The 27,361-nt window shown below is 38.8% G+C and overlaps 1 protein-coding gene and 1 long non-coding RNA gene across 2 annotated transcripts in view; one reads left to right on the top strand and one right to left on the bottom strand.

The window, feature by feature from the left end:
- The window catches only part of EPC2 (enhancer of polycomb 2), a 66,755-nt gene extending 51,048 nt beyond the window's left edge, over positions 1-15,707 (bottom strand). The window contains exon 1 of the mRNA XM_034424855.3: positions 14,813-15,707. Within this exon, the coding sequence (XP_034280746.1) occupies positions 14,813-14,965 (153 nt within the window). The 5' untranslated portion in view covers positions 14,966-15,707. The remainder of the gene's footprint in view (positions 1-14,812) is intronic.
- Positions 15,708-18,090: 2,383 nt separating this feature from the next.
- Positions 18,091-27,361, top strand: part of LOC132710787 (uncharacterized) — a 43,642-nt gene continuing 34,371 nt past the window's right edge. The window contains exon 1 of the long non-coding RNA XR_009621506.2: positions 18,091-18,168. This is a non-coding gene — a long non-coding RNA (uncharacterized LOC132710787). The remainder of the gene's footprint in view (positions 18,169-27,361) is intronic.

Genomic DNA, 27,361 nt, shown 5'->3' with positions numbered 1-27,361 from the left:
CGCAGATGTCGATCAGATGTTGAATCTCTGCGTCCATCAATGCTCTTTTCTCCGGATTGCCAGGTACCAGACATAGAAGGAAGTGGTTCGGGGAGCTGGAGAGGAAGTCCAGTGTGAGGCCGAACCTCACAGTTTGGAGTACCCAGGCGTCTGTTGTGGAGGAAACCCACTGGGGCAAGAAGTGGAGAAGGCGACCACCAATGGGTAGCTCTGCGTGGTAGTCATTTGCCCCTTCTGAATGACTGGCCGGCAGCTCCACGGAACTGTCGTCTAGCATTAGGTTGACCTCTGCCCCGATCCTAGAAGGCAGGTCTCTCAGAGGACCGATCGACGCCGTGAGAATAGTGCCTGGAAAAATAGGACCCACTGGGCCCAGACTCAGTCCGAAAAGGCTGTCTCTGGTTATAAGGAGCAAATCTCCTATCCTGGCGTCTAAAGGAGGATGGCATCACCTTACGTTTATCCTTATCCTCCACAAGTATAGGGTCTAAAGCTTCTCCAAAGAGAAGGGAACCTTTGTAGGGAGCAGATGCCAGCTTCCACTTTGACTTGAGATCGGCCCTCGAATGATGTAGCCGACCTGATGGCCCAAGCAGCCGCTTGATGTGTCTTACGGAGGGACAGTTCAGCCTTCCTGTCCTCGGTCCTGAGACCGTCGAGCACATTGTTAGAAATGACGGAAGAAGTAGTCAACTGAGCCACGGGGCATCCACAGACGGCAACTGGATCAGATTGTAAGGAAGGGTCCGAGCAATCTAATTTCTTATCTAATCCGTTAGGAGCAGAGATGTAAGCAGGTTGGGACCATGATCTTTGGACCACATCCGTGAACAGTTCAGGACACGGAATAAAGTCCTGTTCAGGCTTGCGTAGCTGAAATAAGTCGTCATGAGGATGAAGATCCGACTGTTGCGATGTCTGTGTGCTCGACACTCCCATATTCGTGGTAATTTTTGCCTTGTGGAGCAAGGACTTAAATATGGAAGGACGGAAGAGGCCTGTGAAGGAAGGCCTCTCAGGAGCAAGGTCCTCATCTTCAGACAACTCCATCTCTTCAGGCTCCTCCTCATCCCAGACTGAATCCTCAGCCAGAAGAGATTCAGCTCGATATGAATAGCCATGACGCAGATCGCCATACGCCTGAAACAATGGTGGATGCAAGGCTGGCATGGAAAGATCTTGAGGTCCTCGCTGCCGCAATCAACGGTTTTTTTGTATGAAGAAAAATGGCAGGCAGCGATGAGGGAGCTCAAAATGGTGCGCGGCTCGAGATTTAGCCGCCCAGCGCTGTAGCAGTGTGAGGAAGCTGACAGAAAGTGCGGTGAGCTAAACTTGCTCAATCGGCGCAGCGAAGCTCAGAAAATTAGGAGTTTGCCGTAATAAGAGGCAGGGACCCCTGGTCGCCGAGAATCAACGTTGGAGCGGTGTGGATGGCAGCAGTGGTTTTTCCGACGATCCGGAGACCAACGCAACCGCCGGCGGCAAATTTAACCTCTCGGAGATGCCTCAAAAGGTATTGCTCCGAGGAAATAATCAATTAAACAAGCGACGGGGGAGCCCCCTGGTTTAAGCCCAGGGCCGACTCACCCACCGCAGCAGTTCCGGAGCTTGACAAGGGATCCGACAAACAGCTGATTTCAAGAAAAAACACTATCCACACCGCTCGGAGAAACTTGTGATGCAAGGAGGTTAGCTAGAGCTAATTTGGAAAATCCAAATGAGGATAATTCTTCAGCCAAATTGCCAGAGCCAAGGAAACCACCAGTCTCTTGCTTGACTGAGTGAATGAACTGGAGCTCAGCCGATCGAGGGAGGAGTGGCCAAGGACGTTTCTTAAAGAAACATTCACCCAGTCTGGCAGTCAAGCTGAGAAACTACCCAACATTTGGATTCTCCAAGCAGCGCGCTGGAGAAGAAAAAAATAAAATGGAGATGAAGTAGAAGAAATGGACAGTAGGCTGCATGGAAAGAAAAAGCTGCCAACAAAACAGAATGGAATGAGGTGAGGGGGAAAAAGGGTACCAGATATGGAGACAAGAGAAAGGCTCTGTATAAAAATAATAAAAAGAGTTAAGTAAGCAATCTTCCCAAGCCATGACTAACATTTAGAAACCCCTCTGCTTTTTAGCAGCAGTCCCTGCATCTCATCTTTTCAACTGTTTCTTCTGTTCTTCCCAGAAATGTAAGGGGATCCCTTCCTTTCAATTAGCAGGCAACTAGAAAAGAAACACCTTAAACACAAGATTACACCTGGAAGTAAGTATCACTTAGTAAGCTCCACTGAGTTCTGTGTCTTATTCCCTAGTATTTATAAATTACTGTACAGAGGATGGATCTATTTAATCCAATTTGTGTGATTTGGTGTAGAAATTGGAAAGGAAATCCTAGAAATTCTTTGTCTCCTGTTTGCAAAGAAAGGTTGACTGAGTTCTTGATGACGAACTGCAAGGACAAGGAAACGAATGCATGCCTAATTTGTACTAAAACCTATTAAGTACAGAGTAACTCCTAGAGAAATAAACTTATACATTCTAGACCCGTGATGGCGAACCTATGGCACATGTGCCACAGGTGGCACGTGGAGCCATATTAGTGGGCACACCAGCTCAGCTCTGGGGCACATGCGCGTGCCGGACAGCTGATTTCCGGGGCTTCTGGGCCCAACAGAAGTAGGGAAACAGGCTGTTTCCTGCCTCTGGAGGGCCTGGCGGGGGAGGGAGAAAGGCCTGTTTTTCTTTCTTACCTGGCTCCAGATCCTCTCTATTTATCTGGGAAGGGCGAAAACAGCATTTCCCACTCCCTCGGAGGTCTGAAAGGCCCCATTTCCCAACTCTCGGTGGAACAGGAAGTGACTTTTTTGCTGTCCCCAGCCTCCAGAGACTCCTAGAGAGGCTCCTAGAGAGGCTCTGGAGGCTGGGTACAGCAAAAAACATCACTTCCTGTCCCACCGTGAGTTGGGAAATGGACCGTCTCAGGCCTTTGGAAGGCCTCCTAGAGAGTGAGAAAGGCTGTTTTCGCCCTTCCCAGATAAATAGAGAGGATCTGGAACCAGGTAAGAAAGAAAAACGGGCCTACCAGGCCATCATGTGCCAGGAGCGGGGGGGGTTGCACGCACATGTGTGTGGGCACACGCGCACGCGACCCTCCCCCTCCCAGCATGCAATGGCAAAAAGGTTAGCCATCACTGTTCTAGACCCTCCATGAAGAGAGGAAACTTTCTACTGTAAAAATTCAGTTTCTACATATGGGGAGAAAAGTTAACTAGAGAGTAATAGCAATAGCTTCTCCCAGTTCTGTTTCCTTTTTTTAATCTTAAAAAAAGGCAAACAGAAAAATAATTGATGGATATATCATTAAATGAACAAAGAAGTTACAGAAATTGAGCAGCTAGTGTTCATTACGCCATTGATAAAAAATTAACCAAATAAGTTATTTTTTGGAAAAGAATTTGAGATCTTTTTGAGTCTGAGTTGAGTGCCATGAACATGCATATCCTTGAGGCCATTAACATGAATTTTGATAAATTGTATGTGTGTTGGGGGGTGGGGGGTGGGTGTTGATAAGTCTTGGAATTAGGACTAGCTAAAACAGAGGTTTTATTTCAAATTTGATTTCTAATATCTCTGTCTAGTGCTTCTTTTCAGTACTTTTTTTTTGACGTCCATCACTTATGGCAAAATCTTTCTGTCTCATGACATTTCCAGCATCTATTATGTGATTTTATTTTGGCAATTATTGAAGGCGGTGTATCATCTTTAAAACATTTTACACCAGTTTTCTCTTGATGGACTTCATAGATTTGTTGCACAGTTTTTCCCACTGCTTATTGTGACTGTTTCTTTGAAATTACATATCCCCATTTTATCAGTTTTTATTTGTTCTGTCTCTGTAAGACATCTAAGTAACAGTGTACAAAAACATACACACAAATCCGAATAGGTGGTCTTGATTCTGCATGAGCATTTCAAATTCATCTTTCTAGAAGTTCTTCCTCTTTTTTGAGCCTAGTTTTTATTCTTTCAACAATGTCTCGGTATATTTTGGGCTCTGCCAGGTAATTGTTGCTGTGTCTTTATTCATGAGATCTGAGTGGACCATGTCTGCATTTGAAATTGCACTTTTAAAAATTATCTCTAGTATAAAAAACATTTACATGAGAAGGTAGCAGTGAAATTGTTGAACTTATTTTTCTCACAAGTTTCCACTGTTTATTAAACTCTGTCTTATAATGTGTCCTTTAAATTTTTTGTTCCCCTTTGTGTTCCTTTACCATAAGCATTTATGTCTCCTTTTTCGGCCATTTTGTTCCTGCTATTTAGTCTTCACCTTTAATAATATCTTCCACTATTATAGATATTCGATTAACATAAGCCAAAACCCCTTCTCCAATTCATAAGTAATTACTTTTGGAAGTGGAGCTAATTTCTCTTTGATAAATACACTTCCTTATTTTAGTAACTATTTAATGAACTGGTACCAAAAAGATGCTCATAATTTATAACAAATCCACTGCCAGTCTATAGGGCTAGCAATGGAAAAGTTTCTGATCATTATTATTGCGCACGGTCACTCATGCCCTAGTTACCTCCATATGGACTACTGTAATGCTCTCTACATGGGGCTCCCCTTGAAAAGCACCCGGAGGCTCCAACTGGTCCAGAACGTAGCCGCACGGGTGATTATGGGCGCAGCTCGTTACGCCCATGTAACACCTCTCCTACGCGAGCTGCACTGGCTCCCAGTGGTCTTCCGGGTGCGATTCAAGGTGTTAGTTATCACCTTTAAAGCGCTCCATGGCTTAGAACCTGGGTACCTACGAGACCGTCTTTTGCCACCAATAGCCTCCCACCGACCAGTTCGTTCTCACAGGGAGGGACTACTCAGGGTACCGTCAGTCAAATTATGCCAACTGGCGACTCCCAGGGGGAGGACCTTCTCTGTGAGGGCTCCAACCCTTTGGAATGAACTGCCCCCGGAGATACGGAATATCCCTGATCTCCGTGCTTTTCGCCGTGCCCTCAAGACCCTGATGTTCCAACAGGCGGGGCTAAACATATGAACATGTGAATGATCTTTTAAATGTTATCTAATTCTGGGTTTTATTTAATTGACCAAGCTAAGTAATAATTTTAATTAGCAATTTTATGATGTTTGTGTGTCTATATTTTTCTTGACTGTACACCGCCTTGAGTCCTACGGGAGAAAGGCGGTATAGAAATATAATAAATAAATAAATAATAAATAAATAAATAAATAAATTATAGATTGAGGTTTTCATTTTTGTAATGCTAAGATAGATAGATAGATAGATAGATAGATAGATAGATAGATAGATAGATAGATATAGAATTAAATCTTTTATTAAACTTTATTTAGAAAATAAAGACAAATACTTCTAGCGTAGTTCAATTATTCAATGCAAAACAAGTATATTAAATTAATATCCACTAATATGCAAAGACCAACACCAAAGAACAGTAAAAGTACTGATTTTATACTTCACTGTAGCATCTAAAGGTAGCTAATATTTATGCTTCAGGAACAAATTCTGTGATATGCAACATAGAAATAAAATGAAAGAAGTGTGTTAACTTGTAAATTCTAAGCTTCTGAAAAGCAGTTATAGGGGTAATTAGAAAGCAAACTATTGTGAATGCACAACTGCATTCATTTTTCAGTCAATGAAGAAAGTTTGAGTTTCCTCAGGTCAATTCCACCTGCATGGGTATACACACCTGCTTTACTTTGTCAGCAAATCTGGCAAAAGGGTTGTCTGTGCTTGTACATAAAGGCTTGTAAACCCAGGAACCCTGAAGCAACTGCACTGAACATTCTGACAAAGGGATGGTTTGCTTGCCTCAACATTTTAAGGAAGAGTGCTTTACTTGCACCAACATGCTTCTTGAAGCATTCCATATAATCTTTATAAGGCCTAGTAAATCCCACAGGAAAAAAAAAAACAGGTATAGAATTATGCCAAAAATTCTGGCATTCTTTGACCTTAGTTTTGCAGTCTCTCTAAAATAAAAATTAACAATTTTTATATAGGGATATTAAAAGTAGTTATGGAGAATGGTTAGCAGTAAATTTCTGAGTCTTTCTTCCTCTCCAAAGAATCTGCTGTTGCACAGGTGTTAAAAGGGAAAATCACCCAAACTGGAGACAATTACTATGATTTGTACCAATTCTTACTTCAGACACAACCGGTATTCCGAGGATCCTCTCAACTCTCATGAGAAGGCTTTCTAACTACACCATTGGACTTGCAGCCAACCAGAGCTTCAGATACTATTTAAGGAACACTTTTTAAATGTATTCTGCGATTCTTGTCACTTAGACATAATTAACCTAACAGTAAAATATGGTAAGGAACATAAAGGGAACAATTATGACTAAACAATAACACTTTTTACTTTAAGTTGCTAAGTCACTAAGAAATTTCTGGAAGATAAGATAGCAAGTACTGTACAATTTAAAAACAACAACATACCTGTATATTGTTGTTAGAGATCAGAGATTTACTATACCAAGTAATTATGTTTTATCACCACCAGATAAAGGAATAAATACAAATGAATATAGGAAGAATGGTTGGAATATAGATACAAAAGGGAATTTGCATTCCAACGTATTTCATTATTTATTCTCTTTTGCCTCCCTTCAGTGGCTGTCCATGCCAACTACAAGACCTAAATTTGGGGCTCTTTTTTGAAATATTAAAGGGCAAAACGGATAGATGACTTACACCCCGAACACTGAAAATTCTGCTTATGTTCATTCAGCAACATCATGACATTACTCTCCTTGCAACTCTTATAGGATGTTTCTATTTTTTAAAAAAGTCTACTACTACAAAAAAGTTGCTCATTTCACTGTTATGGGAATGGTGTTTTCCATGTGTTACCAATAGCTTGCATGTCTATATTTCATTTTCTCTTCCCAAGCTTTCTTATTTTCCATAAGGAATATTAATATAAAATTTCAAATACCTATATATGGCATTAATATAGCTATATGCATATATCTACAATCTAAATGATACATTTTTGTTAAAAGCACCTTGTAAATAGAAATGCTGATTTAGGATTCATCATTCATATTTAAAAGAATATAGTTCATATTTTATTCTATTATTTTCACTTCCTTTAAACTTCGTTTTTATTTCTTTGTTTTTTATGGGCATGAGCCACCTAGAGTAATTCCCTGGTGAGACAGGTGGCAAATAAATATAATAATATTCCTCAAAATGCTACTAAAACTTTATCACAATTTTAAATCACATTTCGAAAGTGATTTAAAGGAGCTTGGGAAAGAGAAATAATAAAAGAACACAAAGTATTTGCTTATGCAAGTTACTATAGTACATGTCTTTAAAGTATTATTGTAAGCAAGAAAAGCTTATAAAATACATTTGACTTTTTTTTTTCATTTTGAGGGGGCAGTTTGTAGATACAATTGCCAAGAAAAGTATATAATGTGCTGTGCAGAATATTTTCATTTTTGTTTTAAAAACGGTGGATGGGTAATGTATATCCCAAGACATCTCCTAGGAAGAGGAGGGACAACGGGGGAAGGTATCACTGTATCTACAACATGAACATGTTTTGATGTAACGTGTATTACACACACACACACAGATGAACCATATAGCTATCTTTGAGAGGAATCTAATTTTTATAATGAAAAATGAACAGGCTGGTAGGGCCCTTGGAAGGTCTTATAGTCCAACTTTCCTTTGCAGCATAAATCACATTAGCTCTATTCAATGATATATTTTCTATGAAAGCATTTTAACCCAATGAACAGTTCTTTCACTAGATCAAGGGAGATAATTTTTATATATTTCTCTCATTTTTTTTTTTACAGTGCCCAAATCTCATTTAAACCAATCAGAAGGTCACAAAACAAAAAGTAACAAAAAGTAACAATTTTTGTCAATTCTTGTTCCACTAATGGAAGTTTCCCATCACCAAACGACTTCATAAGACACAACTCCCCCAAACCCTTTATCTCCAAGGTCTGATTTTCTATATATTTACCTCCAGGGTATTATCAATTTAGATGTTCCCAAATATTGCCATTAGCTTTGTAACCATTTCATATTTCATGCTGTTTTTCAAATGTTTTATTTTCTTAATTCTTTGGAAAATATGAATTTGAGACCCAACCAAGTCAACGCAAACTGAGTTTGTCATAGAAGAGTTAACATATTAATATTATACATCATGTGTTTGGCTGTAAACAAAGGATATTAGTAATATGTAAAAACTAGGGGCTGTGGCTACACCTACAGCACTACACATTTACAATTTTAAAGAGAGCCTGGATGAATACTGAAATATATAGGGAACATTCATCCAGATGCATTCTCTCTTTCCAAATTATTTAACTTCAGCACTTTACTCTTCAACATGTTTTGAGAGGGTGTACTTTCATTTGGTGTCCACTTTTATTACACTTAGTTTGTCAGAACTATCTTCCTCTCAAATAATTTGTACCAGAGTTTAAGATAAAAAAAATCCTTCTGAAATTAAAATGACAGACTTTAGACTTTCCGAGTTGCTTCATTTCCACATGCCATTTTTGATGGTACTATGTAATCAATGTATTCAAAATGTATGATGGCATTTAACAATTTGCAGCAGATTCTAATATTAAATTGCAATCTTACAATTGTATTGTATTACAATTTTCAGCTGTTCTTATTTTTAATATACAAATCTTTAATCATCTGTAAATTACTGTAGGACTAGGTTCCACTATATTCAGTTGCACTGACTTCTGTGAAAATATGCACATACATTTGACTGTTAATTACTTTAGATTTACCACTATTATTTTCTATAGAAATTATATATGAAATGCTTCTATGTCGAGTACTGGTTTTTTCCTGTTTCAAAATTGAAAATGAAAATCTTTTAACCCAATCCACTGAAATAAGTGAATTAAATAATTGGAACTACATTTCCATTACACTGGCATGTTGACTTAGGCTACATTAAATGCATCAAAATCTTCCATAATATACAATTCCTGTAAAAGAAATAACCTCTGACTTAACATAGACAGATATGTCATATACCAGCAAAATTGTATATTGTAAATGTTGTAGATAGCCAAAGCAAGGGTTTACTCACATATTGGAAATTATTGGAAACAAAGTACTGGAGTCTAAGCCAGGCCAAATGTAACTTTTATTTTGTCTGTGTTCTTATAAGACACAGTGCCTGCAATGTTCATCTTTCTTCCACCTTTTCATGGTGAACTTAATTATGATTACTCAATCCTACATTCTGAATCAGCAACATATTGTATAGACTAAGTTGGTACAGCATTGGCTCAAGTATGATTGGCTGGAATAGGGTTCAGTTTAATTTGTAGACATATTAATTTTATCGGATACCTGTAGTTTAACTCATTTAATTTAGCTAAAACAGAAATTAAAAGTTAAATTCAAAGTGTGTATACTCCTTTTTGTTGGCATAACTAATTCAATCAGGTATCTAATGTACTGTATCAGTAAAATCAAGATAAAACAGAGGATCAGGTGGTTTTTCTTCATTTTTTTCAATGTAAAAAAAGAGAAACAATGCATTGTTCTGGAAGTTTCAGGAAATGATCAATGTAACATACCATACTTTATAAATCTATGAAACACATTGCCTAAAATAAGTCAGCATATGCTTTTGACAGAAATGAATATGTATATTTATAGATATTTAAACTCCCAGATATTTAATAAAACTTTAACTCTTTAATCTTAAACTAGTGTTTAACATAGAGCTCCAATTCCCATTAAGATTAGCTGTGGCACACACATAACACATTCTGGTTAAATAAACAATGGAAGAAAGGGGACAACTGAATATTTTATGATGGCTCACTGAATGCTTTTAACAGATACTGAAATTAGAAAAGCTTTATTTCTATATGTGCCTGGGGCCATATAGCCTTCCTTTCCTTGTCATCGTAATTCATTTTGGGCAGCTAGGAAGTAATTAAGAATGGAATAATGAGAGCCATGGATCTTCAGCTCTCCTATCAGGTCAGTTCTCAACTGAAAGGAATTCATGATTAGGATCTGGTTGACTGCTATATAGGGGTTCAGCAATTTAACAGAAACTCTACAATAATTATTTTTCCTATATTGTATGACATATAATCACTTCTATATTTTAAGAGCCCAATAAGTGAATGTATACTAGTTAATAAATCAACTTGTCTAATCTTCTAATTGTATCTTATAACCAGAGACACCAATATTTTCCTCCCAAAACTCTTACGGTATCAAATTATTGGACTAGTCAAAAGGCAGTGTTTTACAGTTTTCTATTTGCCTTAAATTGCAAACACTACTACAAATTTACTATTCCATTTTATATTTTTATTTTGTATTTACTCATGACTTCATGTTGGTTGTATCCCACTTTTCCTACAGGATTTCAAGTTGCCATATATAACATACATCCTTACAAATGTATATTTACACAGTAATTTTGCTCACAATATTCCTTTCAGGTAAATAGAAAGAGAAATATGATGGCAGAAAAATGATCCGAGTGATCCGAGTCTGCCCTTAGTGTGTATTTTCTTTTTAATTTATTTATTATTTTAATCTCATTTTTATATTTTTATTTTTTATTAATTTTTGTCAGATATCATATGATCACCATATGCACCTCCTTCCAGTTTCCCCACTGACTTTGCTTGTTGAAAGCTGACGGAGAAGACCACAAATGGTGATCATGTGACTGAGGAACGTTGCGGCCACTGTAAATGTGAGCCAGTTGTCAAGTATCCAAATCATAATCTAGTGACTATGGAGATGTTGTGAATGTCACAGCTACAAGAAACAATTACAAGTCCCCTTGTTCAAGGCTGTCATAATTTCAAACGGTTACTGAATGAGGACTACCTGTACAGTCAGGTTGATTAATAAAATAGTACATTGATTAATACATTTGAAATATAACCTTCCCCTGTCTAAATATACTCCAGCTATAGAATTCATATATCAACAAAAAGTGAACAACTCAAAAACTCTTTAAGAAAAAAAGTTCATTTAACAAAAATCTTAAACCAAAATCTTAAAACACAACTGAAATATTATTTTTTAAAAAACAGAAGAGTGATTGTAGTAGTTTGGGGTTATGTAAATCCTACTTAAATCTAATTGGGAATACAACCCATAGCTGGGGTCAGTCTTTAGGCAACAAATCAAAATCAGTGTCTGGATTTGCAAAAAAAGTTTTCCTAATTGTCTAGCAAGGGGAAAAAACATAAATATAAGTTTTTTAAATAATGTGATTTTTTTCATAAGAAAAGGCTGCAGTTTTAAAGGTTTATTATATCTGTAATTTTGTTATTTTGAGTAACACATCAAATTTGCCAACACACAATTTCTATATTAGGGAAGGTCCATGTTAAATTTCAGGCAGATAATTAAGTAATACTTGTACAAAAGGAATTAATTATTTTTTAAAAATGAATAGGACCTTCCTAAAAGCAATGGAGCACTAGAAATGTCAAACTATTATTTGATTTTTGTTTTCCATCAAATAGTTCCATTCAGTAAACTAGATAATCTAACTAATGCAGTTCACAAAATACTGTTATGTTTATACAAGTACTCACAGTGAGATGGAACAACAAAGTGGAATGAGTCATAAAACTAAGCATCTTCAATTTGCAAGATGCTGTGGGCAATTAACCAAACTACTGTAACAGATCAAGGTCACTTTGAATTGAAAGCAGGTGTTGGTCACAACATCCAGTATTCCCCTCCTTTCCCATTATAGCATATTTTTTTTTAAAGGGAGGTCTCCTGCTGAAACATATCTAGGCTCTACAAATCAGATAGTTTTGAGTTTGTGAAGGTTTAAAAGCAGAAAACAGGGAGAATCAAATCTATTCATCCTATTCTGACCAAATAAAATATTCTAATTGGTGAACTAAGCTTCATTAAATTCAATGCCCTATTCCCAGTTGCTTCATAACCGTTTCATATTCTCCCTACTGTCAGGCCCATGAGTATACAGTACATAAGATACACCATGTATTTTTCTCAAACAACAAAAAGAGCAAAACAAGTCAATGAGAATATAATCAAGTGCAGTACAACTAAGTTTTATAGAATTTTTTAAAAATCCCTTCATTTATTGCTACCATAGTTACCTAGAATAAACTGCAATCCAGAAATGAAGCTCTGCCAGATGACACCAGATTGTCTTGGTGGTGTTTGTCATTGATGGAGAGCTATTTACAGGGGATCAGTTGCATTTTAAGAATCTCCCTGTTGAAGAAGCTACACTCATGCAATCATGCATTCGGTTCCCCACCAGGATTACTTGGACACCCTTGGAAACTCCAGAAGTAGGATATGAAAGCTGTAATAACTGAGCAGTTACTTCCTACAAACTGATACTGAGAGGCAGATTGCTCTGACAGTAGAAGAAATATATAAATCATTATCACTAAAACATAAGGTTCGACATCCCAGAATCTATTTGGACTATACCCCACTGAGATCTAAAGCCCAGCAGAGTAGACTTTTTTCTTGCTATCTGAGCCTGATTTTTTTTATTGAAAACTACTTGCAGTAGAATAGGTAGAATGTTGGATAAGAATTCAGTCATGTCTGGAGAAACTTTCCATGAGAATAAACATGACTGATTCAGTATTAACTTACTTTATATAATCTAAATTCATAGAGTATTTATAACAAAAATATGCCAAAATACTTCAGAATAAATGCCACACACTTTGGGAATACTTCTTAGTAAATATAATTAGAACTGGCTATAATTTTCCAAATTCTCTCCCTATAATTTGGAAGTACTTTCCAGTAAAATTAATGGATTATGATAGAAATGTCAATTTGTAACATTTATTAGTTTGTATGCATTTCAAAATAGCAGAAAATGTTAGCATTCTGGGAATTTTATTTAAATTGCTTTATTAAAATTACATCCATAGATAATATTTTATATCTAGTTTAGGAGGATACTGTTACCTTTAAAACCAATTTAGAGTAGCTGTTTAGACAATTCCACTTTTTGCAAATTAATTTTACATTTGAGTGATGTTATTTTGATTTCGACTAATCTGTACAGTGAAAAACAAAATCAACAAAATCTGTAAAAATTAGTTAGCTTTACTTCTGACAAAAAGGTAGCAATGAATTAGCAACATTACAGCACCACTTTAAAATTCATAATAAAAAAGAAAATACAGTTAGGATGTAACTACAGGCTACCAACCAAGGATTACAAAGCTGTCTATAGCCTTTGTTGTTGTTGACAACTCCAACCTCTGAAAAACCAATCAAATACAATGTGGGCTGGCAATGAGGCGGAGATATCTTTTCATTGAAGAAATTCCTAAGGACATTTACTATGAATTCTGTATGCACCCATAGCCCCTTGCTATGAGCAATTTGTGCACAATAAGCACAAAATAAAATGATAGAATATATAAAGTCCAGTTTTTAGGGCAAAGAATGCACTCTTTACCCAAGCAAAGGTACAGACAACAGCTATTTACTTCATATATATTTAAATACAAACATTGCACAACAAACTATGGAGAATTTACACATGCAGCTTTAAAATTAAATTCACAATGGGATCAAATGTGACCTATAGATTAGTACCATGTGTTTGCAGCAAATTAGACTCCAATATCTTTATGTAAGGAAAGGCGTTCGTTTCCATTTGTCAGTGACATCAGACAGGCTGATAGTCCCTTATTAATTGATGTCAACTTATAATTCTATGGTGGCCTTTAAAGTATTTCTCACTGAACTGTGTGAATCTGTGCAATCCTAACCATCGCTAAATTTACCCCCTCTATAAGCATACCTAAAGATTTCCGGATTGCCTAAGGAAAGAATTGCATTAGAAAGCTTGTCTCGGGAGTGAAAATAAAAACACCCCAGACGTGTCAGTTAACAGACGTGGAGATTATATAGAAATTCAAGCTGTTTTACTTTGCCTAGCCTGTACATTAGCCAAAGCAACTGACAGCTTAAGCCCATTTCCGTAAAGCATGGCTTGGAAAAGCATAAGATGTCAAGAGTAAAAAAAAAGGGGGGGTCTCAAAGCCCCAAGACAAAAGGGCACAGCGTTATTTCATGAAAATGTAACGGGGATTCAAGACTTTGCTCGCTTTCCCAAAACCTACGATTTGCCACTTTTATGCAGACGAAGAGCTACCCCCACTGGCTGCTAAAGGAGCCGCCAGCTTCAAAGCGAACCGGGGGAGAAAAAAAAGAGGGGAAAAAAAAAAAGGCAAAGCCCGTCTTATGAAGAATTGAATCCCTTGAAACAAGGACTCTCCTTCCACGGGCAACTAGGAACCCTAGCGGTCCTCCAGTCCAAGTCGCAAAGGCCCGGCTCAAAAACCGAAAACCCGACCGCGGCGCAAGACAAGCTGCTGGTTTAACAGCTCACAAGACAAGTTCCGGCAATAGCGGCCGGCGCGCACACTCTTCCATTCAGGGACGCCTTTTGCGCTTCCTTCCAGTTACGCCAGCGTAAGGCCTCCCCCCTCTTTCTCCCCCCCCCTCCCTCTCCCGCTAATCAAAACACTTCGCGAGTCCTGGGCAAGCAAGAAGATGGCGGAGCAAGGCCCCGCTTACGGCGACGGAGGAGAGTTTACGCTGCGCTCTTTACGCAGGCCCCATCGGGAACGTGCGCCGCTGCGGCGGGAAGTGTGCGTAGCGGCGCTTAGTGAATGCCAATGGCCTATTTCCCGTGAGGGGAGGGGGACGTCTGATAAACAATGGTGGGCCCCCCCTGCGCGGCTCCCTTACCGATTCCTCCTCCTTTTCCATGCCCGTGGGCATCTGCGGCACGGCACGGTTGATGGAGACGCAGTCATTGAGATCGGGCATGTCCTTGCCGCGGTAGATAGGCAGCGGTTTGGCGGCGTCTAGCGCCCGGGCTCGGAAGGAGAGTTTGCTCATTGTCTCCCCCTCACAATAACACCCCGGGGCCGGGCTGGGGGAGCTGGGGGGGGCGAGGGGGACCCTCACTACGGCCTCACCGCCGCCTCCCAGCCGCTCCCGACCCCGGCCCGACACACCATGGAGAGCCCCGCCGCCCCGGAACAGCTCCCTCGAAGAGCCGCCCGCAGCCCTAGATCCGCGCCGGGGTCGCTCGATCCGCTCCCTGCGCCATGGCAAACATGGCGGACATTAACCAAAGCGGCCAGCGATCCCGGCAACCAACGCGAGAGCGGGGAACTGGTGGGGGGGGGAAGAGAGAGAGAGAAGAGAAGGGAGGGAGAGCGAGCGAGCAGGCAGGCAGGCAGGCGGACGGGAGGGGGGACGGTGGAGGGAGCCGGAGGGAGGGAGGGAGAGAGAGAGAGAGAGAAGGAAGGAGCCGAGGCGGCTGCGTGCGCACTCCCAGCCGGCAACCAGCGGCGAGCGAGACGTCTCCTTCTCTCTGCCCCCCCCCCTCATACACACACACACCGGCTTGGCTGCTGAGGAGAGAACGTCTCCCGTCCGTCCTGCCCCCGAGCCTCCCTGCGCGCATCCTACAGGGCACTAACAGACGCCCCCCCCCCTCAGAGGGGAAGGGACTGTGTCGGTGTCTCCCTTTGCCAGCTATCTTTGCAAAAAAAAAAAAACAAAGAAAAAACCCTCCCGTCCCGAAGGTCTTGCACAAATAACCGCTCAGCTGCACACCTTGTCCTGTGGGGTGATGTTGGAGCGGGCTACGCCCACCTCACCTCACACACACACACACCCAACGCCCCGTGTACACTCTTCAGGTAGCGGTCGGCCAGGGCTCAGGTAAATCATTGGTGAACTTGAGGCTGAGTAAAGCCGGTCTACAGCCAAGGAATTAAAAGACGCTTGCTCCCGGGGAGGAAAGCCATGGCAAAGTTAGACAGCATAATAAAAAGCAGAGCCATCACCCTGCCAACAAAAGTGGGTATAGTCAAGGCTATGGTTTTCCCAGTTGCAATGTATGGCTGTGAAAGTTGGACCATAAGGAAGGCTGAGCGCCAAAGAATTGAGGCCTTTGAACTATGGTGGTGGAGAAGACTCCTGCAAGTCCTTTGGATTGCAAGGCGATCAAACAGGTCAGTCCTAGAGGAGATCAACCCTGACTGCTCTTTAGAAGGCCAGATCCTGAAGATAAAACTCAAAATACTTTGGCCACCTAATGAGAAGGAAGGACTCACTGGAGAAGAACCTAATGCTGGGAACGATTAAAGGCAAAAGAAGAATGGGATGGCGAAGAATGAGGTGGCTGGATGGAGTCAGTCCATGAAGCAGTCGGCGTGAGCTTAAGTGATCTTCGTGGGATGGTAGAGGACAGGAAGGCATGGAGGAAAGTTGTCCATGGGATTGCGATGGGTCGGACACGACTTCGCAACTATCAACAACAAAAAACCTGGAAAAATGGACCAGCATCTCGGCTTTGGAGGATGGAATTTCTCCTGATTGACAGTAGCTCTGTAAAAAGGAGGTTTTGGAAAGAACCAAGTTTACCCTGTCCTAGGTACTAGTTATCCCCTCTGCTGCGCCTCTTCTTTTTCTTCAGAGTATTGCTGAACTAGCCAAATAAACAAATACCCCGATCAAGAAACTGCCAAAGAGTCATCAGTAAACAGCCAAACCCGCACAGACAGGCAAGACATCAGAATATAAACTGGCAGCAAACAGCACTCTTACTAGCATTGATGATGTTGCCTAGTTTGGGTAATGAAACGTTTGCAAGAAAAAAAAGCAAGCTCAGAGGACCTCCCTCATTTCAATTCTGAGCTACAAATATTCTCCTTTATTAAACTAGCTAAGCCCTCAATCCTAAATTTGTTATCTATAATTCTTTAGTACACCTAGAAATAGGTATAAATTTAGAGCAATGGGGTTATACAGGTAGTCCTCAACTTACGACCACAATGGAGCCCAACATTTCTGTTGCTAAATGAGACATTTAAATGAATGTCTCATTTCATGACCTTGCCACAGGTGTTAAATGAAACATTGCTGTTAAGTTACTGGTAAAGCTGTTAACTGAATCTGGCTTTCCCATTGACTTTGCTTGTCAAAAGGTAACCACATGACTTTGGGACACTGCAAATGTCATAAATATGAACCAGTTGCCAAGTGTCTGAATTTTGATCATGTGACCATGGGGATACTGCAATGGTCATAAGTGTGAAAAATGTTCATAAGACACATTTTTCAGTGCCGTTGTAACTTTGAAATGTACACTAACATACAAATTGTATGTCGAGGACTATTTGTAATACAATTTTAGGAGCTGTAGTGGGAACTTAGCCAACTATAGATAAATATTTGGATATATAAATTATAATCAAGCTCAGAGAGCACCAAGGACTCTGCTATAGGTTATTCAGTAAAATATAAGGTAGCAAAAAAATTGGATGCCACAATGTATATGCCCCAAGCGCATGTTGACAAAAAGGATCATGTCTAGCAGGTGATAATACCTGGCTGAACATGCCTGAAGCTAAACCAGGCAGACTTGGTTGGGACTTGGATGACAGACCATCCAGTAACACCAGAGCCATAGGCTAGATTATGAACATGAAAAACCTCATAAGGCAGGAGTGACCAATCACTTGGGTACTGTTGCTAAGAAAACAGCATGGTTGGATACATGTTGATAAAAGACTCATCAAGAATCACTCTGAACTCTGAAGTGTCTTTGAGAGAAGGAGCAGCAATCAGTAAATAAACAAGGGGTTGAGCAAGCCATCCCTTCCAGATGGGAAAAAGATCTCAAGCTTTCAAAGTGTGGAGGATGTGAAGGAATAAAAGGGAGTATGAACTTGGTATGAAGTGGAGATAGCAGACAAGGAGATACTTGAAATATCAGAGCCCAACAAACAAAAGAAAGTTCTTTTTCACACAGTACATTGAATTGGCTGCAAACGATATGAGCGATGCCACCAGCATAGAAGGCTTTAGAAGATGATTAGATAAATTCCTGAAGGATGAGGTTATTGCTGGTAATGCATTACACCCCAATGGTAATACATTACACCAATGTCAGAAGCAGTATTCCACCAGATATGAGTGACTATGTTATTGTGCTTTTTGGAGCTCCCGCACTAGGCAGAGAGAGTAGTTGCCTGTTCAAGGCCACCTCAGTTCTCGATTCACAACCCATGTTTGGTTGCTAAAAAGTAAGTGACAACATGAATAAATGTATAATTATGATAAAATTAAAACTATTAGTGATTATTAGTTATTTAGCTGATATTTAAAATTTATATACATCTTATATTATGGTCTTGTATCTTCATGTGTGTGGCTGGCAAGAGCACAATCACAGTTACTTATTAGGTGTGATGTGAATGGACACTGTTCTATTTTATAAAAATTCCAAATATATTCAGTAGATACTAGATCATTGATGTCTCCTTTGTATATGTTTATTGTTGGGGAAATTCTTGAAATACTTACAATTTAAAAATAAAACCTATGTTAGACAGAATTTTAACACTTCCTCCAGCATGTTGCTTGGTGGTGACCAGCATTATTAAATAAGCTAACTGGTAATTTAAACATCACCTGTGAACATGTGTTTGGTTAGTTTTCTATGGATACCTTGCATGGCATATTCCTACTCAAATGTTTACATCAGACTAGGCAAAACATAGACTGAGATATTGACAAACGACTAGTCATTCTGGAATGAGCTCCCCCCCGGAGATATGGAGGATCCCGGATCTGCGCACCTTCCGCCGCGCTCTTAAGACCTTTTTATTTCATCAGGCTGGCCTGGCCTAATCTTTTCCCTTTTTCCCTTTTTAAAATGTAAATTTTAATCTGTTTTAAATTATTGAGGTGTTTTAAATCTGTCTTGGGCCAAATTGTTTAATTCGGTTTTACTTTGCTTTTAAATTTTGTATTTATGTGTTTTATCTGTGGCTGTTCACCGCCCTGAGTCCTTTGGGAGTAGGGCGGTATATAAATCAAATAAAATGAAATGAAGTTATGCTAGTTGTACTTTGGTTTGCAAACCCTAGAGTTATCAGATCTGGGCTGCAAAGTATAGATGGCCTGCAGATAGCGGCAAATAATTAGTTTTCCATATCTCTCTGCTGCCATCTAGAGGTATCCAGGTTTTGGTAACCCTTCTCACATGCAAAGACTATTGATCGTTCAGTTTTTATTACCATCTTGTACATATATTTCAACAGGAAGGCTGTCTTTTTGCTCCTCAGAACAGCAGCTAATGGGAAACATTGCATTCTAATGGCAGACCTTTTTTATGCCACTGATATCCTTGATCTCAAATTTTTTGTACCAGTTTTACTTGCTACAGTTCTGAATTATTCAAATTATAGAAGGATACCGCATCATGTCTAATATGCTGATTTAAGTGTGAAAGTGTCTGGGAGCAAGATTGTACAATGTGATCATATAGTATAAATCTAATAGTTACACATTAGATTACTAAGTGTAATGTTTATATTTTTAGATTATAGTTGAATATAATTACATAGAACCATATAAAAAAATAGTAACAGTAACCTAGGATGAGTACTGAAATATATTGTCCAGCAGCAAAAAGATTCAACCAGTTTCATTATACTAATAAATTCCTTTATTAGACAAAAATATGTGTAATTTTTTTTAATCTTTATTCTATTGCACAAACCAATATGGCAACCAATCCAGAACAAATTCCTAAATAACTAAATTAACACAATGTTGAAATGTAAGTGACATAACACTTACGTTCATACATAATTTGTGACTTCATCATATTCCATCCTTTCCCTATTAGAATCACTATGTTTTGACACACGTTCATGATTCCTTTACAATTTCCTAAATTATATTTAATGGACATGCGGCACAACTGACATTTATGTGAACATATGGGAATCAAAATAATACATATTCTCAGACAATAGCTATACAAAACTAATAAAACATATTACTTGAACAGCAGTGATGAATTATTAGTTTCTGTTAAAGATTGCAAAAGTACATTCAGTTTTAAAAAGCTTACAATAATACCTGCATGAAGTACAATAAAGTACTTGGACAAGATTTAGCAATATGGACAATGTCTCCTGCACATATTGTGTAATTATTGCTTAGGTTTTTCCAGAGGCATTGCTCTGGAAGGCAAAACGTGCTAAAGATATGTTTAATATTCAACAGACAAATCACTTAAATTGCTGTTCTTGGAATGAAATGTAGGTAGAGTTCATATAAACCTTATACTGTACTGTGGACCCACTCAATAGCTTGTGGCAAGTTACTGCCTCTAGGAAGAGGTGAACTCTATGGGCAAGGAAGAATGAACTCTTAAAGCATCCTGTACTGACTATTTGAAACTATTTTAGAATATGATTTATAGAGTCTTTGATTTAAATTCTGTATAAGCATGATAAGAAAATTAGTCTTTTAACATTCAGGGCAGATGATACCTGCACAGTCTTTTGAGAAGCACATTATTCTTCCACCACACATTTTGAAAAGGCACATTTTGTGATTGGTTTTCTTTTTTTCCCTAATACTTTCTAATACACAGTAAAATAAAATAGATTTATTAAATAAAATCACAGTGAAGTTTTCAGTGATTGTGAATAAACATGGAGTGGGGAATGAGGAGGAATGTGGAAAGTGAAAACAGATTATGTGAGTCCTTGGAACAATATTTGGGCAAGGAACTCTACTGCTGAGAGCTACTTTGGAATATGGAAGAACCATATAGAATGGCAATTTTAATATAGATTCTTAATGTTGGAAAGAATCATTTAGACCATCGAAACTCTGGTCCTAATAAATCCAATCTAAAGCATCCTTGGTAGATGATTCTCTAGCCTCTGGTTTAAGAAATTGAGAGATCCCAAAGTCACTAACTACTCAATGTGGTTCATTCTACTGTCAAACTACTCATAACTTTTTTTCAATTGATTATTTCCCATCAAATCCATGTCAATTCTTAGCAACCAGATAGATAGATTTTCTTCATGACGGTCTAACTGGTTCTTTCAGGTCTTCCAATAATGCACCCATTGCTACTGTAACTAGGGCCATCCAGCTGATGATGATCATCTTCTCTTTCCTTCCACCTTTTCCAGTGTCTTTTCCAGAGAGCCAGAGTTCTTGCATAATGTGTCCAAAGCATGATAATTTGAAACTGGTTATTTGTGCTTCCCATGAGGACTAGTTACAATAGTGTAAGCTATTTGATTTGTTTGATTTGATCCAGGGGTGAAATCCAGCAGGTTCTGACAGGTTTTGGAGAACCGGTAGCAGAAATTTTGAGTAGTTCGGAGAATACCACCTCTGGCTGGCCCCAGAGTGGGGTGGGAATGGAGATTTTGCAGTATCCTTCCCCTGCCATGCCCACCAATACATGCCCACCAAGCCACACCTTGCCCACCAAGACACACCCACAGAACTGGTAGTAAAAAAATTTGGATTTCACCACTGATTTGATCAATTTGTTCATTGGTAATTTGTCCCATGATATTTTCAGGAGTCTTCTCCAAAACTAAAGTTTGAAAGTATCAATATACTTCCTAAACTGTTTCTTCAAAGTCCACCTCATTACATTAGAAAGGCTTTTTTTCCCCCTGCTAGGTTGTACTGAATTGTATAAAAATTGAGGAAAAGCAAACTAGGGTTATTTAATTATACATTCAAATGTATTTGTCATTATGAAGCAAATGAGACTGAGTGGGAAAGCAGCAATATAGCTAATTACTACTAATGACAAATATTTAAAAAATGGGGGAAAGTCTCAGGATTCTATCTTGATTTATTTTAAGCTCAGTGGAACTTGGGAAGTACTTCAAAGGCAAAGTAAGAGTGCAGAGAAGAGCAACAAAATAATTAGGGGACTGAAGGCTAAAACATATTAAGAATAGTTGCAGAAAAAGGGTATGTCTAGTTTAATGAAAAGAAGGACTAGAGGTGACATGATAGCAATGTTCCAATATTTGAAGGGCTGCCACAAAGAATAAAGGGTCAACCTATTTTCCAAAACACCTGTAGGCAGGGCAAGAAACAATGAATGGAAACTAATTAAGGAGAGAACCACCTAGAAATAAGGAGAAATTTTCTGACAGTTAAAACAATTAATCAGTGGAACGACTTGCCTTCAGAAGTTGTGGGTACTCCATCATTGGAGGCTTTTAAGAAGAGACTGGACAGCCATTTGTCTGAAATGGTATATGGGTTTCCTGCTTGAGAAGGGACTTGGACTAGAAGGCCTTATTCTGCTATTCTGTTATTCCTGATCAGTATGCTTATTACTGAGCTTCAGGTACATTATATCATAGATAAGACGTTCCGGGAAGTAGCGAACAGCAAACCTATAAGCTGCCGATATAGTAAAGAAAACAAATTGGAATTTTCATGTTTTGCATGAACCATTCTACCAAATACACAATAAGAAAGTATAGCCAGACTTTGGCTGCTTTTAGATAGTTTGACTGGCTAGGTATTATGAGCATTGTTATCCAACATAATAGTCATTGAATGACATTTTGTTGAATAAGAGGTCTAGCTTCTTGATGATCTTTCTGGAAATAAATCACCTAAAAATGAAAAGAATGACTCACCGATGAGCAGACCGAATTTGTTATGAAGCCATAATAAATATGAGAAGCATCCTGGGAGCCAGATAGATATCAAATCCACAGTTCTTATGGAATCCCTCCTAAGGTGGCCAATTCAAATTAATATATAATGCTTAGTTGTAAGCTAGGTTTCTTGAAAGAGTAGAAGACATGGACAATGCCAGCAGTAATTTAAGTGTTACCAATTTAAATTAACCCATAAAAACCCTGAGATTTTACTTATGCTAAGAGAGAGAGAGAGATTTGTTTTTTCAATAGAAGATGATAGATAGATAGATAGATAGATAGATAGATAGATAGATAGATAGATAGATGATAGATAGATAGATAGATAGATAAACATCTACACCTACAGTATTAATAAAATCAGGCACATCCTAGGTATAAAAAAAAAACATTTCAAAAGCATCCATTCATCCCTTAGCTTTGCCTATGCAATTCACCTTAAAGACCTATCTTTCTTGAAAGGTACAGTTGACTTACTCTTCACAGTGTTTCATAGTAATAACCTGGCAAAGTAGACAAGTGTCCACAAAAGTTTATTAGATTATAACTTTGCCAGGCTTTCAGCTTACTCTGATAGGAGATATTCTTGATTATTTTTATTTTGTATTTATTTTATTTATATCCTGTTTTTATTATTTTAAAAAAATATGATGGCAAACATATCCAGCACACTTTCCTCCTATTTTCCCCACAACAACCCTGTGAGGTGAGTTGGGCTGGGAGAGTGTCTGGCCCAAAGTCACCCAGCTGGCTTTCATAGCTAAGGCAGCACTAGAACTCACCGTCTCCAGCTTTCTACCGTAGTGCCTTAACCACTAGACCAAACTGACTCTCTAATCCACAGGTGTCAAACTCACGGCGTCACGTTGCCATCCCTTTTTTTTGGCGATGTTTCACAATGTTTTTTCCCTTTGCAGAGCTGGGGCGGGTGTGGCCTGCATATGACGCATCCTGCCTGTGGGCCACCAATTTGACACCCCTCTCTAATCTAAGAAATGATTAACATTTCTTAGCGTTATTGCCAATGTCCTACTAAAAATAGTTTTAGCAGTGACTCCTAGAATTAGTTTAATACGGAAAAAAAAAATCACAATACTAATCTAATAGGTATCTCAGCTCCACTACCAAACCAGTCCTAAGAGCTAAATCCATACAATGACACTCACTCCACTGTTACTAAGATTGTAGATTGCCACAAGCAACCAGGCTGAAAACAACCCAAATTAGCAACTAAAAACAGCACAAACAAATCCACCACCTTGATGTAATGCTTAGAACAAAATTAAATTCCAGGAAGAAAATACTGAATAGAATGCCATTCATTCCTTTGGGAGATCAATTTCTGAATTTTCTGTTGTCTTGAGTAATGAACAGGAATTAAATCAATATTCCTGAGATTTGATGGCATAAGAAAGAAGACAACTGTATTCTGCAAGGCATCTGAAATCTTCAAGTACTTTTCAAAGACAGTTTTAGAACATCACAATAGATTTAGCTTCCAGATTACTGGACCAGTACTAATTACTAATATATTCTCAAGATAACACATTGTATCATTTTTACAAGATCTTTAGGACATGCTAAATCCTTACCTTGAATTCTGTAAATAATTGGAGCAAGAATGAAGCTACAACTCTTCCATAATTGTTGAACCCAGCTAGAAGCAGCACACAGGTGATGGACTTTTAGCAACATCTGAAAAGACAGTTTCATCTTTGTCTTGGGGATCTTTTTTGGGCAAGAAAGGTTTGGTAATCAGCTATGAATTTTTCCTTAGTAAATTGGAAAAGATACTGGCTAAGTTTGTGGAAGCTTATTCAGTTCATAAGAAACTCTGTCTAGGTCTGTTGTCTACCTGATCTGAAAAGGACAATACAGAGATGACCAGTTTGCATATTCCTGGGGAGATTCGATTCTGCAGCCCAAGGATTACCCATCTAGTGCTTTCCAGATATTTGACACTACATTTCTTACAGTCCAGTGGCATTAGCCATGCTGACTATGAGTGAAACTCCCAAACAGCTGGAAACTATCAAGTTGCCTCTCCTTCAGACTGCTACTTCAAAGACTAAAGTGAATTTTTACCCAATTTTTTTTGACTCAGATGGCTTGAATAATTTATCTAGAAAGATGCCTCTAATGCAGACTTTTTCAAATGAAGGAAATCTGTTGCAACAGCACTCTTAGGAGGTGGTCGGCCAGATTCTGCTTAAAAATGCTTATATCTACCATTTTCCTGGGAATTTCGTTCTATTTTCAACAATCTGTCCCATCTGAAAGTTCTTCATATTATTTAGAAAAATAAATACAAGTAGACAATTTGGTTTGCAAAGTGCTTTGAGAACTACATATCTTTAAGAAAATTAAAACTAAGGAGAAAACATAAATAGGAAGTAGGCAATGAAGGCAGGCATGAGTCATTAGATGGGGAAGAAGTTAAAGGAAAACTAAAAGAAGGTAAGTCGATGAAGAGACAGTAGTGGGTTCCACTTATCTTCGCTGCTGGTTCAGAACTGTGAGCGTGCAGGTGGCGCTTCTGCCCATGCGCAGAACCTTCTGCAAATGCGCAGAGCATCCGTGATGACGTCCAGGTGGATAGACAGAGCCTCCCGCTGCCGCCATTACTGGTTCGCCCGAACTGGGGCGAACCAGTAGAAACCCACCACTGTGAAGAGAAGATTGGATACATAAATGTTCCTTCACTATGGAAGACATGAACTATTTGTTGGGTGGAAATCTGAAGAACTAAAGCAACTCTTTGTGACAACAGATAAAGTTTTGAGAACTTCTTCAAAAATAAATGTAAACCGTTTCCCCCCTCATAGAGTTTAATGCTAGATTCTGAGGTCATCCATTTAAGTTGAACAATGTAGATTTCAGGACAGCCAAAAATAAATACTTCTTATAGTACGTTATTAATCTGCATTATTTAATGTGAATTAAATAATGACTTATAAAATATGGATGTACCTATACTATTGTTATTTTTGTTGGAGTTATACTTCCTTGGTTAGAATGGATGCATATCGGGTTTTTTTATTTATTTACTTGAAGACATTAGTGAGTCTCAATTATAGCTATGAGAATTTCAAATTATTTCTCTAAAAATGAAACTGGTAGCAATATTTTAGCCACTTCCTGACTTTTCATAATCTATGCTAATGGAAAGTTCATGCATGATACATATCTAAAACTTTGATCAAGAGGCTACAAATTGCAGTAAATATAAATTAAGGCACCTTGTCGTGAAACCAATGCGCTAATCTGGTTTAAAATTATATTGGTTTAAAACAGAGCCTGTTATATGCACATTTAATATAAATGTGTCTTTCTTTGCAGAGAGAATTGGAAAATACCGAGATGTGTATAAAGTGTAGTCTCTTTGTAATTGATTCCGAGATTTTAAAACATTTTATTTTGACAAGGAGAAATAACATATTCACAGGCTAAGAATTCTGTTTAGCCATTTATTTTGAATCTGATTAGTGTACTGTTTAAATGAAGGTATAGCTTGTTTTTAACTCTGCTGCTTGCATTCTTAACAGTATTATTCTAAATACTGTAGGTAGGTAGGCGGTTCTGTTTGTAGGCATTTGGTTACATGCACACAAAGCTGCATTGTTCTGTGTTTGGGTGATAAAGCGTAGTGGAGTTCCTAGTGATGCAGAGTTATGAATATCTCAGAAGCATCGGACATGAAGTTAAAAACAGGAAAGTGCTTATGATCAAATTTTGAGAGAGAGGCAAAAATTGTTAGACTTCCCACCCACCCCTTTGCAGAAAATATAAATTAAGGCACCTTGTCGTGAAACCAATGTGCTAATCTGGTTTAAAATTATATTGGTTTAAAACAGAGCCTGTTATATGCTTAAAAGCACTTCAGCGTTTAGCTGCTTGACTGTTCTCCATAAGGCATTTGGAAATGAAATACCATTCCACATTTCAATATTTCCCTCCAAATTTTCCTCATATTCTGCCTGGACCATGTTAGCTAGGGTGCCTGATCGGTGGATTCCTTTCCTGTCCACCCTGTCCACCCATGCCAAGAGAGCAAGCATTGAATATTTTTCTTTCCCTTGACAATTATTTGAGGACATGTGATCTCCATTGATAATTTTTTTTGTTATTCATTCATCATTCATTCAGTTGGGATGCTTCCTGATTTCATCCAACTCTGAGTGTCTCCCAATAATACATATATAAAAACAGAAGAATACGACCCCTCCCTCAGTGGTGGGATTCAAATTTTTTTACAGTTCTGTGGGCGTGGCTTGGTGGGCGTGACATGGCTTGGTGGGCGTGGCTTGGTGGGCATGGCAGGGGAAGAATACTGTAAAATCTCCCTTCCCACCCCAATCCAGGGGAAGGATACTGTAAAATCTCCATTCCCACCCCACTCCAGGGGAAGGTTACTGCAAAATCCCCATTTCCTCCCGATCAGCTGGGACTCGGAAGGCAGAGAATAGACGGGGGTGGAGCAAGTCAGAGGTGGTATTTACCGGTTCTCCAAACTACTCAAAATTTTTGCTACCGGTTCTCCAGAACTGGTCAAAACCTGCTGAATACCACCTCTGCCCTCCCTTCAAAATAACCACAATCTAACTAAATGGTAATCCAATAACAACGGCAACATAAAACATCACAAACAAAGAAGCCTCATCCACCCTATCCTAAGGCCTGGGTAAATAGCCAAATCTTTAAGGCTTTCCAGATTGTCATTGACTGAATGAATGCCAGGGCTGATGTCATTCTAGAGGGCATG

This window comes from Pantherophis guttatus, chromosome 1, assembly GCF_059756535.1.
Source record: "Pantherophis guttatus breed Tessera chromosome 1, ASM5975653v1, whole genome shotgun sequence".
In the NCBI taxonomy this organism is placed as follows: domain Eukaryota; kingdom Metazoa; phylum Chordata; class Lepidosauria; order Squamata; family Colubridae; genus Pantherophis; species Pantherophis guttatus.
The sequence above is the reverse complement of the archived record's forward strand: the minus strand, read 5'-3'. Positions and strand labels throughout refer to the sequence as shown.